Genomic DNA, 18,243 nt, shown 5'->3' on the forward strand with positions numbered 1-18,243 from the left:
ATTATTCAAATAAAATTAGTGTGCAATCACCACATAGCTGTATAATTTAACTGCATTAATATCCAACAGAAAATAAGAATTTTTTCCTTAACTAATGCCATACCTTCCTAAAACACTTTGCATGTGAACTGTTCAGTCTAATTGTGAACTACACTGTCCAAACATTTGACATGCAATCAACATCATGTGGGGAATTTGGTAAGGGTTAGACCATCTGTGACATCTGAACCACAAAAGCATGCTGTGTTCCTGTTAACGAGGCTTGTACCTGCATATCACCCATATACAGATGTCCCTGTAGCTTGCTGACTTCTGAGATAGATAGAGGCATATGTATCAAGTGTCTGTCACTTGGCAGCAATAAGGCTGGTAGGTGAAGGCAGAAAAGACAAGGATATACATCACACAATGGATGTAAAAACATCCACATTTCCTTTAACAGTCTTGATATGCTACCAAATGTCGGGGGTCCACACAGTAACCAAAGGCAACGTAGCTCACACAAGGCCTGAATCTAAGGATCTTTGAACAGATTTGTGCCTGCTCCACAGGAAAATAACAATTTATTTTTTCCATTATCATTGCATTTACAATGTGTACAACTCATGCAGGGTAAGCGATCTCGCATTAGCCTGCCTGTACTGTACACAGATAGCAGTGGCAGAACAAGAAGTGTATGGTATCGAAATGCTCCCAGCCAGAGGAAACAAGCTAACCTGGATTTTAATGGATGGGAAAAAATATCCTCATCAGCGAGCAAATAGGCAAGGTAGGCAAACTGTTAGCAACTTTCTTAAAAGTAGCTTACCTCAAACAACAAAAAACCCTGTTTTTTTCCTTACACATAGCTCAGCCACTTCCTAAGATATTACTCCATCATCAGCTACTGCTCCATACCCACTACATTTCACCTATTTCCTACTGTGTGACTCAGCAGATAAAACTCATTTACTAACAGCAAAGTGTATTTGATCTTCATTTCAAAAGCGCAGCTTTCTTACATAGATAGCTTCCTATTCATCACTCACAAAACTGGACTCCCCAAATTAGTCAACATAAGGAATGTATAGCAAATACAAAGCTGTAAGTTCCTCTCAATATATGTCGAAGCCATTTTTGACATTATAGTGCAAGACAGTAACATTTTAAAAACAAAGTGTACCAAATACAAAACAATACACAAAATCAACAAGTATTATCAAATCTCCCAAGCACAAGGAGATCAGCTGAGAACAGTGGCATCTTCTACTACAAACTCCTTTGCTGTTTTCACTGTCTGATGCCTCAGGACTGTGTATATTAATATGGTTTGCTATATGTAAAACATACTTGGTATTAGTGCTGTGCCTCCAAGCTAATGCTTTAACAAGGTAAGAAGGTAGCCCTCTAGTGATTTGGGGTAGATGAATTTTTTAATATGTACTTCAAGCATTACAAGATCAATAGAAAGGCAAAATAATTCAATCCCCTGCCCCCATCCCAAAGCAATTAATCTCTAATTTCCCTGAGTAAAACCTGGGCAAGAATCAAGAGCTCCATAAATAGATTTAAGGTCACAAGAACAGCTGTGGGAGATAGGATATCAAATGGGAACCCTAGTCCAGAGCTTCCACCAACACAAAAAGCACCCAGTCTTTGCCTGCTATGACGGGACACTGCAGTGAAATACCAGACACAGAAACAAAGCATGACAGCCTATTCTGCCTCAGACTTCCAGGGGACAGCACTTGTCAAACTGGGATTAACACTTACTACCTAAGACAGCCCTGACCCTCACTTGAGTTAACAGAGATCTGCTCAAATTGATAATCTGTATCAGCAATAAATAAAAGTTTACAATGAAAGCAAAAGAGGAAGAATCATTCAGGTACTGTGGTTACCTCATCTTTGCTGCTGCCTTCAGGGAGACAGATGTGAACAACACGTAGACCAACCTGCCAAAAGAAAACATGACAATTATCAAATGCAGATAAGCTCATAAGTGATAGAAAGCATGTTGTCTAAAGCCTACCTCCTCAGCAAAGTTCTTGTTTATTTCTTGAACCAAAGGATCATTACGTGCCTTGGGGAACAAAAGAGAAAATAACTTTTAAAATAATAAATTTACATTTTAAAAATGTCAGTGCACTAATACACCGCTGTATGCGAGAAATATAGTGAGGATGCCTGTGTCCACTAGTGTTAAAAAACAATAAACAAGCAGTTCTAAGAAACAAGCAGGTGACCATTCAACAAATGTATTTTGGTTTGACTACTGTAAGCGTGTGCTGAGATTAGCATGGCTTTTATAGATAAGACTAGCCATTTCCGTAACGTAAGTTTACCATTTGAGAAAGGTGCCAGCCTGTATCTGGGAATACCATTCTCCATCCAGCCATCTAACAAGGAAGAAATTGGCAACAGCAATGCTAGCGTTTTCTGCATTATCTGCCTGCCCACCTCCTCCGATATTACCAAACAACACTGGTTTGCCTCACCACCAAAACCAATGCAACTCATTACCACCACACATTACAGTGAGCTCTGTCATGTGGAAGAAGTTATCAGCTCCTTCCAGCTGCCATCAGACACCTGCTCCAGGCCAGAAACATCTCCTGGGCAGATTTACCTGGGAGAAGCTCCATCTCACCTGGCACTCCTCCTGCCCTGAGGTCTCCACTACTATTTGCATCATATCTATCACAATATTTCCTTTTTATTTTTTGGCTTACTACTTAATCTTGAATTTTAGGAGACTTTTCAATTTTCATATATTGCAACCATAAAACAGAATTCAATATCCAGAACTATAAACCTCCTATCAGCAGGACACCAAGACTTCCACCTCTGAAAATATCAGGGGCTTTATAACAAATAAAAAAGCTTCTTCTCACAAATATATGATTATGTATAAAACCTGTTTTCCAATCCAGACAACGGGACAGAAATAAACTGTTATGAAAGGGTTCATTACAATTTAGTGTATACATTCTATGTAGCTTCCCCCGTGTGAATGATTTCTCATTGGAGACAAGACATTTGTTTAGTGGATAGCCTCCAACACTGGCTTCATCTGTGAGTAGTGTCACCCAAAATGATTTTGGTTCAAGCCCGTAACAATTCACTGACCCGTTAACCCCCTAAAAAGCTAACAATGAAAAAAACCCACAGGATTTAAAATGGACACTGAGATCCTCCGTCTCCCACCCTGAGTCCAGCACTGCCTGTATCCCCAGCGTGGCACTGACACTCCTCTTCCGCTCCCCAAATCTGGCACTTGGGTGTGAGAGGCATCGCAAAGACTGCTGCATTGAGAACATGAGTGAAACCAACACTGACGTAGGGGAAGCAGAGATGGCGTTAAGGACAGCTCAGCAGCTGCTCCCGTATGCCATGAAATGTGGAATTGTAATTCCTATGCTGACGCCTTGCTAACAGGACTGTTAACATGAGGTTTAATTGGTTTTCAGCCACCAGCAGCATGATACCATCCCCTGGTGAGAGGTCACCTCCTGCCGGTGCAGCAGTCCCTGCACTGACCCAGCACCACCACAACCCGCAGGGAGCATGGCCAGGCCTGACGCGACGCAGGCCAGCAGGCCGCAGGGCAACAGCTCCAGAGCTGAACAGGATCCTGATGCTAGATATTCATTTTCAGCTTAAATATAATTAAACAGCGGCCATCAGGGATTGTTTTGCTGTTGGGCAGCTCCATTTCAGGTTCAACATGGATTAGAAGCAGCACAGGTACCAATCACAAAATGAACTCAGGCTCAGGTGGCTGGAGGGGAAACGCAGGCAGCTAGAGCCATTTCCAGAGCAGGCTGAGCCTGAAACTCCACGTTCCCAGCACTGCTGCAGAGGTGCTGCCACGCTGTGCCAGTTGCTGCCAGCTATGAACAGCTGGATGAAGAGATCATTTCCCTCTGCTCATCTGGCTGCAACGTGTCACTTGGAGAGCAGCACGAACCTCAGGGCTCTGTCCGTGTTACCCAGCAGAGCAGAGCACCACGAGAGCATGAATAGACTAAAGTCCTCTTTGTACCAGCAAATACGTATGTACAAGGAATTCTACTTCAGCCCTCGCTACCAGGCTAGAGCTGGAGTGACACACAGCTGAAAAACATCGGCTGGGTGAATTTTATCCAGAAGGATCAAGCCACATGTTCTGCAGCCCTCTCATAATGCAAATCAGGTGGGGTAAACGGGGATACCACAGGGATATTTGCTTAGAGCACAAATGTGATCCAAACCAAAACACTGATGTAGACACATCCTAAAATCATATTATAAATGAGCCAGAACCTCCCCCTTCCTCACACAATGCCCCTGACAACAGGTCACCACTTTTTTGTCAGCCCTTAAACTTACGGCCTTACAGAGGGCTGTTTGAAAAGAGTAACCACTGTTATCTGGGGAGGGTAAGAGATGGGAGAAAGCCTGCTCACTCAGCCTCTCTAGAAGACCTACTAAAATAAAGTTGGTTCATCATCTCTTAGATTCATTGTTACTATTTCAAAGATATTTATAGTTGGGTTTTAAAACTAAAACCCACTAAGTCAAAGACGCAACATGCGCTGCTTCAGAGCCACCAAGACCACCCTAGAAAGCAGGACAAGGATGCTTCTGCCTGCACAGGTCTGGGTCCCGCTCTGAACAGCCAACAGCCCAGCTTCTGGGCCCCTAAGTCTTCAGATATCTGAAGGGGAACACGTTTCCATTCTGCAGAGAAAGCAACCCTCCTCCAGGAGTTTGCTTATTTCAAAGACAGCAGTTCTACTAGGGTAAGAAAGAAGGCTCTTCACAGGCTACCAACACAACAGTTCTCAATTAGTAAGAGAGCGCTCCACCTGAGGAAGCACTACTCCTTTTGAAAGATGCTAGCAGTATTTTAGGGCATGTATTGCATAAAGGCCCTTTTGAGCTGCCTGGGACTTTTCAGGGTGGCTCTTTCCCCAGGACAGCATAACGCAGTCGCACATCAGAGCTGCCCAGAGGTAACCAGGCTGGCAGGAAGAAGCTAGTTTTTCCTCTGCCCTGGCAGAGTTATTTTGGGGGAGGACAGTGAAGAGAGGCCCGGGTTTTCAGGCCTATCAACACGATATTCAGGACTGCAACAAAAGCTTCAAGCTAAACAGAGGCTGAGAAAAACTGCTTTGACTTTAGCTCCATTATATGAATCGACTTAGACAATCCGAGAAAAGGCAATCTGCACTTGCCATGGGGAAGGTGTTAGCAAAAGGAAGGATAAAATAATTTCCTTCTCCCTAACAACCACTTTGCTGCCACCTGAGGCTTGTTGGGCCTGTTTCAGGCCTGGTGAAGGGCTTATGAGGCACAAAACTCTGAGAATCCTCCCTCAGTCTTTAAGCAGATGGGGTGACCTGCTCCTATTGTTTTGCTTGAAAAGGAGTTGCTTTCTCCATCATATGCTCCTGAAGTTTCAAACAAGAAACGACACTGAATGCAATCTCTCATGTTTTACCTGGATGATGGCAAGCGTTGGCTCAAGCCGAGGGTTTTCTCTCTTAAGAGAGGCCAAGGATTTTCTTGCATTCTCAGTGATCTTGCTGCAACGAAATAACAGCAGAGGCAAATTTTTAGCAAAAAGCAAAAAACAAGAAACTGTCCTTACATGAGTCAGCTGAAACCCACATTAGTTAGCAATACAGAATAAATGCTTCGGCACACACATTTTTAATTACCAAAATGACTTGTACACTGCGAAGGGTGGTGTTTAGCAGCCAGGTAGAGAAAACCTGAACAGCCCGGGATGCCTTTGTTTTACAGCTGCGTGCATCAGTGCTCCAACATGCCCCAACCTTTATAGCCATGCTGTGTCACTGCTTCGTGAGAAGGCTTGCCTGGCCCCACGGCAGGGAGATGCCACCAAACCACCACCCCGGGGCCAGGTGGGTCCACGGCCCGAGAAGGAAGCAGAGCTTCAGCGCTGAGGCTCCTTTGCACCTCGGGTTGCTACAGCTCCCCAGGCATCACCAGCGGCAAATCTGCTGCTTTCTGGATGCTGTTCAGAGCTGCGGGCAGCAGGGAGACAGAGGAGCTCTGTTTGCTTCTCTGTTTTCTTGGAAAAACCGGCAGAAGCAGCAACCAGGCACCGGGAAGCCCTGCTGGAAAATTTTCTGGGGGAATTGCCGGCGGCTCTCTGCTACCTTCCGCACGTACACAGCGGGGATGCTGCGGCGAGCGGGAGACCCCCGCTCCCATTTATCCCCCCCCAGCAAGCAAAATACAGGCTAGAGAAGCATTTTAGGGCCGGACATCCACTTCGCAGAACCCAGCACGGCATCCCGGATGGGGTTTGCTGGCCACATGGCCGGGGAGGGCTCGCAACGTCTCTCGCAAGCTCTCCCCGCGGGCCACCCCCGGCCTCCCCAAGCCGACCCCCCGCAGGCAGAGCCCCCCAACCCCATTCCCCCCCCCACCCCATCCCCCCTTTCCGCCCCCTTCCCCCTCCCACCCCCCGCGGTTGCATCAGCCGGCAGCGCCGCCCCCCGCTCACCGCGCCGCCCGCGGCACGCTCAGCCCCCGCCGCGGGGCCCCGGGCAGTGCCGGCGGCAGGCAGCCCCGCAGCGCTGCGAGCCTCATCCTCAGCCTCCGCAGGGCTGAAAGGCGGCGAAGCCGGGGCGGGGAGCGGGGCAGGGCTCGTCCGAGCACCGCCCTCCCCCCTGCCCCGCTCTCCGCCCCGGCGGAGCCCCCATTGCTTCCGTCCTCCCGCCCCCCCCCCCAGGAAAGAAGAGGGCCGCAGCGTTTTGGAGTACTCGACGTTTATTAAAAATATATGAAATGGTCCCTGGGAGACACGCTACGCGCTGGTACAACTCCCTTTTCTTTAATAATTTTTTTTTCTCTTTTGTTCCAGCTCCACTGATGGCGTTGAGGTGCGGTTTCAACGGATCTAGAGCGTGCGGGGGGTCAAGCAGAGATTTGACTCCTGTTCGTATTTACAATACTTTACAAGCGATATTAAATAAATACGGGCTCCACTACATCTCGGCGGCGTAACTATGTACATTATTCCTCAGCTGGCGGGCCTGTCACGAGCGTCGCTGCGGCTGGCGCACGCGTTGGTAAGCACCACGACCAGCCAACCCTCGCTGTAAAACTTCCTAGCCGATGCAAGACACGTGCGGTAAATAATTTAAAATCCGTTCTAACGAGTTCAAGTCCTTAAATCACAACCTGCAAGTAATTAGCTGTACGTTGATAACCTCGGTTTTTCCTCATCGTAACCAGTGGTGGAAATAGTCAGCAGTTCTGGAAGTGCAATGCTTGGTAACTGAGGGGAGTGATACGTGGTTAGTGAAAATCGTACTTCGACTCCTTTATTTAATGATATGTTTAACTCAGCACTGGCTTTATCTGCGTAATCTGAAGAACTTCAGCACCAAAAAACAACGGTCACTCAGATGGTCAATGTAGACATATTTAGGCTTTCCTATCAGAACAACGTTTTCAAGTAACAGAATCCAAAGCTGTGCAATGAAGATGACGAAAAGGAGTAAACGTGCATCATACCAGAAAGTTTGTTTGTGTTGTAAATGGGAGCATTTACTCTGCACATCATTTGCGAAAGAATGGAATGTATTCTCATTTTTAACCTACTTGTATTGTACACAAATTGAATGAGATTCAGCGCTGGCTGGTTTAGAAAATGCCTCTTTCACCCCACTCAGTCAGGAAGGATCACTTCCTACGATGGAGATGCCTCCCCTGGGGAAGACAGCTTGTAACTCAACCAGCAGTATTGCTGAAACACCCTGTGGCTCAAACATGCCGCGTGATGAATGTTTCACCCCAGCATCCAGCCAAGTCCCGTTCTCTCTCAGGGTTACTGATTTTGGGACCTGACCAAACAACCTGCAGGCCACTGCATGTAAATGAAGCTTGGGAAATCCACACACAGCGGCTTTCCAGTGCTGGGCTCTGAGCTACAAGCTACTCAGATTTTGCCTGCATGTCACAAACACTGCAAACGCTGGAGGTACAAAGCCAGCACTCTGTCTGGTCATCTCCACAAGCAACGCAGCTTCTCTTCTACTGCCCAAAACATCCTCCACACAAGGATGGTGTCACATTGACAGATTCACATAAAAAGCTGTCACAGCCGGTCCTCTGCCCACTAAGCAGAAATAGAAAGTAGGAAAGGCTTCAGATGCAGCTATCATCTGGCATTGCTCATAGGCACTGGGACTAGATTTTGTTTAAAACAAGTCTGTTCTAAAGTAACATAGGATATTTGGTGTCACATGCATTGGTCCTGTACACTTGGAATTTTTTCTGTCAAAAAGTAACATGAGACAAGTTCGTGCAATTGCACGTGGCATGTTGGTGTAGTAACCAGAACTGTGCTCAGAAATCCGCACCCTCATAGGAGCAGCCGCTCAGCCAACTGCTGCCACATGCGACCAGAGTAATCGCGTGGATATTTTGGACACAGAACTGGTCACAACTCGAAAGTCCAAATACTAAGGTTTCCACATGGTAACATGGCTTAACAATCAAATGGTATCATACCTGGATAGACAGTATGAATCAAGGGGTATCACACCTTACAAGAAACTCAGCCGACGAGAAGAAAGGGAAGAGATGCAGAGGTTAAATATGAGATCTGAAGTCCACCTGCATTATGGAGTGAGACAGCAGACAGTGCACATGTGGCCTTTTAACTTCCAGGATTCTAAACCATAAAAAAAAAGATACATTTCACATCTATTTACAATATTACTGTGATACAATGCCTGATGGTGTAATATTACAGAAATACATAATGCCAGTACTGATTGTCCTAGTATATACTCTTCATGTACAGCTAGAAATCGCCGGAAGCATCAAGCAAAGCTACTTGAACTAAGACACTGAAACTTTTCCCTTAAAGACTGGACAATATTCTGCTGGTTAGGAGATGGTACTCTCCACAGGTAGTCGTTCAGTTTGTCTGAATCGCTGTATGCAGTCAGATATGGGGTAAGCGCATGCTTGCTGCTGGTGGACTTTGCAGGAGTACAAGACACAGTTTTGCTGCAGAGTGTTTCAGAAGGAGCAGCGTCCGTGTTGGGCAATTTGGGATCCAGTTTCCTTGTTTGGTTCTGAGAAGTTTCCAGGTCAGATCCCTCATCTTCAGACTTTATTTCTACATAGTCATCATCATCTCCTTCCCTTTCTTCAGTGTCTTTGAAGTTAGAAAAATAGTTCTGAGTGGCCATCTGTGCAGTCAGAGGGGAGGTCCTGTTTACTCTCAGGACCTTTTGAGAATCCTGCAGAATCATATCAGAATAGTTTTCAGGGATCTGCTTTCTTGTATCAAGCCCTGTACATGCTGAAGCAATGCCCAGCGTTTGATGGCTGTTGAATCGGAAGTTCCTATTCGAATGAAACTTTTTCTTGTCTGTTTCATTAGGATATACAATGGATTCTCCAGACCTATTGACGACGATTGAGGAAGACGACTGTGACCTGCTGTATGCCTGTGGTTTCATATTGCTTACTCTTCTCCCAAGGGAGTTATAGATGTGATCTTGATGTAAATTTTCTTTGTTAGGTTGGCTTATAATTGTGCTCCACCTCTGCGCTGGGACATGCAAACGGTTAGAAATCTGAAGGGAAGGCACCGAGCAAGCTGACGGCAACTGCCTTGAATTGCTTTTTGTACCAGCTTCTGCATATGAGCCCTTGGACTTTGGGTCTTGGGACTCAGGCCACGGAGAAAAGTCAGCCAGCTCGCCGTTGCTGTATGTAGAATGCAAGAGCCAATCCTCTGCTCTTGGGCATTCACTGGCAGCCTGGGAACGGGGAGGAGACGCAGCCACGGGAGTGGAAAACCTCACGGCTGATGGCTCCTGAGGGCTGGCCCAGGCTTCCTTTTGGACCTTAGGTGAACTGTCTCTGAAGACAATCTGGTCATAGAGCTGGGAATACTCGGCTATTCTGGCACCTAGAGAAGAGAGAGATTTAACATATGAGACAAACAACCCATTCAAATGTGTTGCATGTAAATTTAAAAATCCCAAAATGCTTTGTAGTGGTCAAGAGAAAAGGGTACAGCTGTGTCAGTGTCTTCAGCCTCACAGTCAACAAAGTAGCATGAAATAATGAAGATAATGAAGGCTAGAAGAGCCACACTGCCTCACTGGCATGTTTGCATTGTCTTCAATGCATTTCATTGCATTTCAGTAAATTGCATTGGAAAAAAAAAAAAAAAGCCTAACGTGTTGCAACAGCAAGCAGTCAATGAATCACAAATTCCAGAACACAACAAGAGCAATATAATCACCAGTTACAGAAGAAAATAAAAAAATATATATATAAGAAGTTACTATTAAATCTGAAACTGTTTAAGCCTCCAGTATTTGCAAGTCACCAGACTGCTAGTTTTTCATCTTGAAAGACAATGATTTCGCCCCTCTAAATGTGAATCCTACTGGTGTGACACAGGCATAACTGTACTGCCCTGTGAAGGGAAAGAGCCTAGAGGAGCTGCTGCCTGCAGGTCTGCTTGTTTATCCAGCAGTTTTGTTTGATCAGACCATTGCTAACATACCTGTGATTGCAGCCAGTTCACTAGCTTGAAGATTGCCTTCTAAATAAAACCTGTCTAGCTAAATGCAGAAAAGCATGTGAGAAAGCATGAAATAACACAATTTACATCTATTTTCCATGTCGTTTTTACACTGGAAAAAGACAGGAATGGCTAATGATATGCTTGATCGCTGTTCTTCTTCCTTTCCCTCCTCACCCCACAAGAGCCTGAGAGCTGCAAGAGAGTCAGCAAACAAGGCACAAGAGCACGCTTGTAGAGAGCTTTCTGTTGGATGGGACTAACCTAGTTTTCAGACCAGCATCCTAAGCAGCTGGAAAAGCTGCAGCAACTACCTGCAGTTCTCTAAGACTTGTCCTGCTTGGCCAGACACAGCCTCTGCTCTTGAACGGGGTTGTATTTTCATATGTGGCTTTCCTGAGACAGGGAGACTCCTTTTAAAAAGCCAAGGAGGCACTAACCACTGCCTGGGAAGAGAAAAGGGGACAGACTAACATCCTGTGGAAAGGCTGGAAGCGGGAGAAAGGATTATGTGTCTGAAAGACGCCAGAGGGAGCAGATTCACAGCTGCTTTCAAGCCATACCAGTGCAAGGAAATGCACCGCTGGGCTTCTCAAGAGAAAATGATGAAACCAATGATACCTTACAGGGAGAAACGGTTAGCTAGGAAATGGTCAAAGGCCTTTCAAGAACCTCTGAAGTTTGGTTCAATACTGCACTTTGGGATACTTATTCAAATAGTGTACATCTTTGAATATGCCCCACTGCTTAATTCATGAACAATTCTGCCACCATGACATGATGTTTGGTGCTCTTAACATTTACTACATGTCCCATACAAAAGTACTGCAGGTGGCACAGCAGGATGCAAGGAAACAGTTCCAATTATATACTGTTTGTTTCATGACAAAATGGAAAAGAACATTCTGAAATGGCCTAGTGAATAAGATATTTAGGGGCTTTTATAAATACCACTGGGAGGCAAGAATGACACTCTAGTGTGCGGAGTCTGCTGGCTCCATGGCTCCAATTTGTTTTGATTGAATATGGACAAAAATAGTTCCAAAGTTGTTGCATACCCATGACTTTGCACATTTATTAGAAAGACAACTAGCTCTATCTTATCTGACCCCACTCCTTATGCTTGTCAAGTGTGATGTGGATGGTACCTTAGCAAAACTACATGACTCATGAAGGTGAACCTATATACATTTTTAATCAAAATCTGAAGATCACACTATTAAAGGAAATAACTGCTTTTCTGTAAAGAGGCCAGTGGTGCTTCAGGCAGGATTTCTATTTATGGCCTAAGCTGAATTGATCTTTCCTGACACTATCCCAGGATTTCTTACCAATTTTATCAAGTAATGGCAAGCATTTGCTGAGATACAAAGGACTATTCATGTCAGAAACAGTCACAGAAAACTCCTTTCACTGGTAACACCAAAAATGCAATACAGATATTCAACGTGGAGAAAATTCATAATTTTCCAACTGCATACACAAATTTCACAGAAAGTTACTAAAGAAATAAATCTGTATAGGAATATTTTTAACATACCAATGGCAGGACCACCTTGTTTCTTCTCCTCCAGAATAGCAGCAAGATCTTTGTGTTTCAGCTTCTGTTGTCTGCTAGCTGGCTGTTCCTGCTCTGGACTTTTAACTTTCAAAAGCTGGTTAGCCTTCTTAATTTTCTGACTGTATTGCCTAGCCATCATAAAAACTCTGTTTTTTGTTTTATCCATGATAGCCATGTCATTTTCCATGCCCTCTGTATGCGCATTGGACAGAATACTATTGGCAGATTCATATGGGCTATCTACAAAAGGCATCTCACTGGAAAAGGAAGATCTGTTCAGACTTGCTAAAGAGGTCTCCTTGCACACTGTAGTGTCTTCAAGTTTGAGACTGGCCTCGCTTAAGGTGGCAGCCCTGGGCTTCACAGTTTTAGGGAAAATTGGAGTTTCTGGCAGAGAGAGAGTAGACAGTGAGTACTCTACATCTTTACTCAGTTCAGGTGTACTACCAGCATGCAGCCTTTCCTGCATATCATCTTTACAAACAGGAAAGGCTGCAAGAAGTCGGTCTCTTGTCTTTTCCTGATTCTTCTTGATGTAATTCTCCAGGTCATTCCAGATTTCATCTACTTCCTCTGAGAGTTTATCCGCTGCAGACTTATGGGACAATGAATCGGAGTTGGAAGAGCTGTCTACTAAGCTCAAATAGTCATTGTCGACAGGAACACGGTGGTAAGGACTCTCATCTTCACTGAACTGGAGGCTTTCCTCAGAAACGAACTGCTGCAGATTGTCAGAGCATGCCAAGTCTTTTTCCAGGCCCAGAAAACTCCGCCTTTTAGAACATTTTAAGGGGTCACACTTAAAATTCAATAGCGGTGTTTCTGGAAGTGCTATGGTGTCATAGATGTTATCTTCAACAATTCTGAGTTCATCCAAACTTGAAGTAGGTGCTTCTCGGCTGAGTAGGATCTCATCCCTGCTAGCATGAAGGGAGGCCCTGTTTTGATTTGTTATCCGCTTTTTGGTGGGTGAATCTAAGCTGCTTTTGTTTTCAGCCTCATAGAGAGAGTCTCTAGCAGATCTCTGGGGACCATGGTGTGTTTCCTCCCTTCTTGTCAGACCCATCAGCTTTAAGTCTTCATAGCTGATATTGTCATAAACGTGTTCAATATCATCAATGGTCAGCTCCTCTGAAGATTCGGGATATGCATTCATACTGCTCACCTCTGTTCTCTTTACATCCCTTCGAGAACTGTGCTCACCGATTTTATACCTTGTGCTGGTTGTGTTACTTTCACCAGCACTACTGGCCCGCCTAACAATTTTGTGACGACTGGAGCTGGTAGTTTCATTCTGATGCATTATCCCCAAGTGCCAGCTGCATGGCCGACCAGAAGGACTCCTCCTTTCTCTACCAACAGCTGGACTAGTGTTGGATGTAGACACCGATGGTACAAACATCTGATAATCGTCTTCATCGTCTTCATTCTCGTAAGGTGGACGCCGGCTGGGAAACAATGCCTGCCTAATTTGATGGTCAGTCCAGATGTTTCTCACAGAGGTAGTTCCCCCCAGGATATTCATGATCAGCGAGTTGTTCTGGGGTGTGCTGAATTGTCTAGGCAACTGTGACTGTCTAGTTGAGCAGGAAAATGGAAGATCAGCACTCAGTTGGGTTGACTCTTCATCTGAAGCGTCTTTGGAGCTCTGTGGAGATTTGAAATATGCAATATGAATGAATATGTTAGCCTATTCCCTGCAATAATACAGAGATTCCCTCCGTTCATAGGACTGCCATAGTACCGGGGTGTCCTGCAGCATGAATTCAGGTGGAGATGGGTAGGGCAAGCAGGCTCCTTGCTAGAGAGCCAGGGAACCACGGTAGCAATGCCAGACTACTTTGCCTCCTGATCCTTATCCTGGCTCAGAGTTCACTGTTGGCATTTAATATTGCCTTACTTCAAATACAAGACACTGGGACATGCTAAAGCATAAGTAGTTAAAGGCAAATTTATTTGGCAGGGGTTAGATTAAACCTTTTACGCTAACTCTGCAGTTTCACAATTAGATAAAGTTAGTCTGACTCTGGGCTTGTGCCAGAAGTTCAGTTCTCCTCCCTTTCCCATTACCTATAACCCTAGCAGAAAGGTATGTTATGCTCTCTAGCATATGCCATTGAAAATTTTTCAATTTCTTTTTGGAGTGAATTTTCATCCAGCTCAGCTAGCAGATCTAATTTACAGCAAGGTCACATCCCTGCTAATGCTAACATGAAGGATGGTGTAGGTGTACCTGGGGGAGACAGAAGATTACTTCTTTTGGCTTAAGCTAATGCTGACTGTTTGATTTTTTTTTCCTGCCCCTGCAAGAATTCTCTTTGGAGTCCACACAGATGAATATTAATAAATGAAAAGCACAACATGACTTACCTATCTACCCAGAAAAAAAACCCACAGATTTATTTGACATATCTATGATGCATAGCAAAACAGAAGTAAAAAAAATATATATATATACCTGCATTTCACACTTGTTGAGATTAACACTTCTCCGTTTTTCAACATTTTCAGCAGCTTGACTATTAAGTCTTTTCCTTCCTCCTTTTGATTTCTGTAGTGAATTCTGTTGCATTCCCTGTGATTTAAAAGAAGGGAGCAAAGGAGGGCTATTAAAATCCAGTGCTTTGTACAGCTTTATTCAGAATAATCACTAAGCAGCTAGAACATCAGAGCCAGGTCAGGTATCCCTAGCTGAAGGATGCAATGCTCATGAGTACACAGAAATATTTCAGAGTCTAGAAAACTTTCTTTTCAATAACTAGTTAAATGAAGTTAATTTGCACAGCTTGCCAAAAGAGGATGAAAGCAGATTGTGTGTACAATAACACGGGTGTAGAATTCACATGAATTGGACTAGGAAAAGGGAAATAAAATATTTATAAAAATAAAAATCTTTGTAAGGAGAATAAGTTGCAAATACTTGTAACACATTCATGCCTCCTTGCAGTTTTACAGATACTTTTAATCCCTCTTCCATCCTCCCCAGGACAAAAGGATTTTTTTTCCCTCTTTTTCCTACCTGTTCAGCTTCTTCTTCATCATCAGCATCAATCTGTTCCACAGCAGAAGTCTGGAGATTTTCATCATGATCGCTGCTGTAGGCTGGCTCAATGGACTCTTGAAATTGGCTCTCTAGCCCACTGGGTTCCAATGAAACCTTTTTCCTAGAATTCAGCAGGGTTTCATTTGATCCTAGTTTGGTGGCTTGAGATAATAGGGCTCCTTCTATACCAATCCGCTGAAAAAAAAAAAAGGAATTGATTAAGAGTCTATATATTTTAGTATGACTCTTATATTGTACTTAATAACAATGTTTTAGCTACATTCAGTTTGCTACACTGAAATGGGATGCACATGCAAAGAATTAAAACAATTGATATTTTTCCATAGAATGTTAGGAACGGAAAAAAATACATAAAAAAAACCAATAATATAATGATGGACTTCAGTTTTATGGCATCCCAGTGAAGTCATATCTAATGTACCCTGTTAATAAATCTTCCACGCACTCCCTCTCTCCTAAGTTCTGTCCCAAATAAGCCTAGGACCTGGAATTCAACAAGAGACTTTCAAACTGCACTGGAACTTCATAACAAATTCTTACAAAAATGTATATATGAAAAACACTCATTTCCATCTGTTCAAGCTGTATTGACTCTGTTCAAATGTTATGATTTATATATAGCATAGATATCATATCAGAATAAGCTCAACATCTTTTTTTCATTTAATAAATACAGGGACAATGTCCTGCAAAGAACATACACTATCTTTACACACAGCACTTCTGTGATTATAGTGATATTTACAAGTACCCTTAATAACATTAGCATTTGATTGGGCTATACTATAAAGTACAAGAATTTATGTATCGATACAATTTTTGGCTTCTAGATATTCCTGAAATACCTAGCTGTATTCCTGTTTCTTTTATTCCAATAATCTTATTGGAATGGTTTTGTTTCTTTCTTAAAATGAACATAACCAAGAAGATGTGGATTCTACGGCAAATATATTCCTCTAAGTTACCTCTAAGTTATATGCTACTTGAATGTGCTAAAACAAGAAATGGCTTACCTTCTGCATATCTGGACTTATATCTGAAAACAGAAATATAACACTTCATCATAAGTGCATAATCAAACTGGTGTCAGTCTATGTCACTGGCTTAACGCTACACTAATACCCCAATTATGAATTCACAAAAAGGGATAAAATGCAACAGCAATATTCACTCGAAGGTCTCTGATAAAACAGAGACAACAGCAGTTTTATTATGACAGTTCCACCTCAGGTCCTAATATCACAACAAAGATCCAATATGGACAACTACTCATAGTGTCTGACTCCTGATATTCAATTACCAGTTGCCAAGACACTTATGGGACCAGAACCCATGCATGGAAAAGCAAACATTACATTTCAACACTAACATTTTGTTTTCTTTGCCCACTTTCCCCCTCCCCCCTCCCAAAGGTGTATTTGAGGAAAGTTACAGGACAAAAGGATCCATTTTTACTTGTTCTACAAAATACAGAAACACTGGGTCAGCAATCAGTAGAGGAAGTAGCTTACCATTTGACTTCAAAACTTTATGGACTCTCGATGAGGGTTCTGAAAAAGACAACAACTTTTTTAAGCACTCCAGCATCCCAAAGAAAGTTATGGGTATCTTTTTATAACATGGATACCAAAATTTAATCTTCTGGGCCCATGCAAGAAAGGCAGATTTTCTGATTTGAATCACTTAGCTAACTCACACTCTTAGAAAAAAAAGGATACATTGCAATGTGAAACCTACAGCTGTTACCAAAGTACTTACATGTTCCTAATGCTATAGCACCTGCTTTCCACACATGTAAAGTTTAAAGTAAATAATCCACACATGTAAAGTTTAAAGCTGTGTTAAGATTCCTGCTTTTTAAAGACTTAGTCCTCATCTATGCTATTGTTCTAAATTGCTGGAGATTTCCTACATTCAAGTTAGAAATATGTCTGAGGTACAGAGAAATACGTATGAGGCACTTTAAGCAGTGCTTTGAAAGTGTAAGTAGCCAAATGTTCTACAGAATTTCATTCAATCAGTATTTTGAATTATTCCTTTTATAGGCAAAACAACATCCATGGAATTTTTTACCTCAGAAACAAAGGAAGATGCCTGAGAAGTAATTAAAAGTTGTTTTTTGGACACAGGTGGTGCTATACAATACATCACTACATCAGTACTCTCATGAACCTTGTTTAAGTCATTCCCAATACGCAATATTACACATTCTAAGTTGGAAAGGTCTTTAAGCAGTTGATCACAGTGACTGCAATATGAAGTCACCCAACTACACAGACATGTGTAATGGCTTCAAGAGAAAATTAACAGTAATTATGGATGTATGTTTGAACTAGGAGAAAGAAAAGCACAAGTCAACATAACCATCTCTCAAATCTCGATTATGTGTAAGGCAGACATTACAGTAAGTAAAGTTAGTAATTATATTTTGAATTAACAAGCCTATTATGATCAGGATGGAACCACTTCTGAGACAGTAACTACTCAGGGGTGAGGGCAAGAAAGGTCAGACAAATAATGTGACTGACTTTCCAGCATATGCGTTCTTCTGTCCATTAGAAAGTATCACTTGTTCTTTATGCATCCACCCTTAGGAATGTATGTATTCATGAAATGAAATGCAAGTGATGGATAAAAAAATAAATCACACAAGCAACAAATGCTTAATAAGATCTTCCACTTGTATATCAGAGTTACTGTGCTCTGTAAAATCTCAGTGCAAGCTAAAGACCAATTCCTGTGCCCAGTCTCAAACAACGCTAAATAATCCCTGCTTGCCTTTCTTCATCATCTTTATGGTAAACGAGTTCATTCACCTGATTTCCTTCTCACTCTTTGTTGAGTAGTGCTTTCTTTAGGCTGGTATGATAATTTCATTTCTCCCTCGGGGCTATAATGAAACCCTGGGTGATCTGTGGAATAAGCAGAGGTAAAAGAGTGTTACTTCACACATCTCAGCAGCTCTTTGGAGGCAGTGCCATCTTCCCTTTGTGATTCACCCAATGGCACTTCATCAGAGCCTGAAGCAAAACAAGTGAGATATTCAACTTAATCATCTAGCCA

The 18,243-nt window shown here is 43.1% G+C and overlaps 2 protein-coding genes across 3 annotated transcripts in view; both read right to left on the bottom strand.

The window, feature by feature from the left end:
• The window catches only part of MTHFD1L (methylenetetrahydrofolate dehydrogenase (NADP+ dependent) 1 like), a 151,136-nt gene extending 144,378 nt beyond the window's left edge, over positions 1-6,758 (bottom strand). The window contains exons 1-4 of the mRNA XM_035538963.2: positions 6,500-6,758; positions 5,465-5,549; positions 2,012-2,062; positions 1,881-1,934 (exon numbers count right to left, since the gene is read on the bottom strand). Of these exons, the coding sequence (XP_035394856.1) occupies positions 1,881-1,934; positions 2,012-2,062; positions 5,465-5,549; positions 6,500-6,585 (276 nt within the window). The 5' untranslated portion in view covers positions 6,586-6,758. The remainder of the gene's footprint in view (positions 1-1,880; positions 1,935-2,011; positions 2,063-5,464; positions 5,550-6,499) is intronic.
• Positions 6,752-18,243, bottom strand: part of PLEKHG1 (pleckstrin homology and RhoGEF domain containing G1) — a 141,071-nt gene continuing 129,579 nt past the window's right edge. For both annotated transcript variants that reach the window (XM_035538962.2, XM_035538961.2), the window contains 7 exons: positions 17,997-18,092; positions 16,692-16,730; positions 16,194-16,216; positions 15,136-15,354; positions 14,575-14,691; positions 12,096-13,764; positions 6,752-9,931 (listed from right to left, as the gene is read on the bottom strand). In XM_035538962.2, coding sequence (XP_035394855.1) covers positions 8,829-9,931; positions 12,096-13,764; positions 14,575-14,691; positions 15,136-15,354; positions 16,194-16,216; positions 16,692-16,730; positions 17,997-18,092 — 3,266 coding nt within the window. In that variant the 3' untranslated portion in view covers positions 6,752-8,828. The remainder of the gene's footprint in view (positions 9,932-12,095; positions 13,765-14,574; positions 14,692-15,135; positions 15,355-16,193; positions 16,217-16,691; positions 16,731-17,996; positions 18,093-18,243) is intronic.

This window comes from Cygnus atratus, chromosome 3 (assembly GCF_013377495.2).
Source record: "Cygnus atratus isolate AKBS03 ecotype Queensland, Australia chromosome 3, CAtr_DNAZoo_HiC_assembly, whole genome shotgun sequence".
NCBI lineage: Eukaryota > Metazoa > Chordata > Aves > Anseriformes > Anatidae > Cygnus > Cygnus atratus.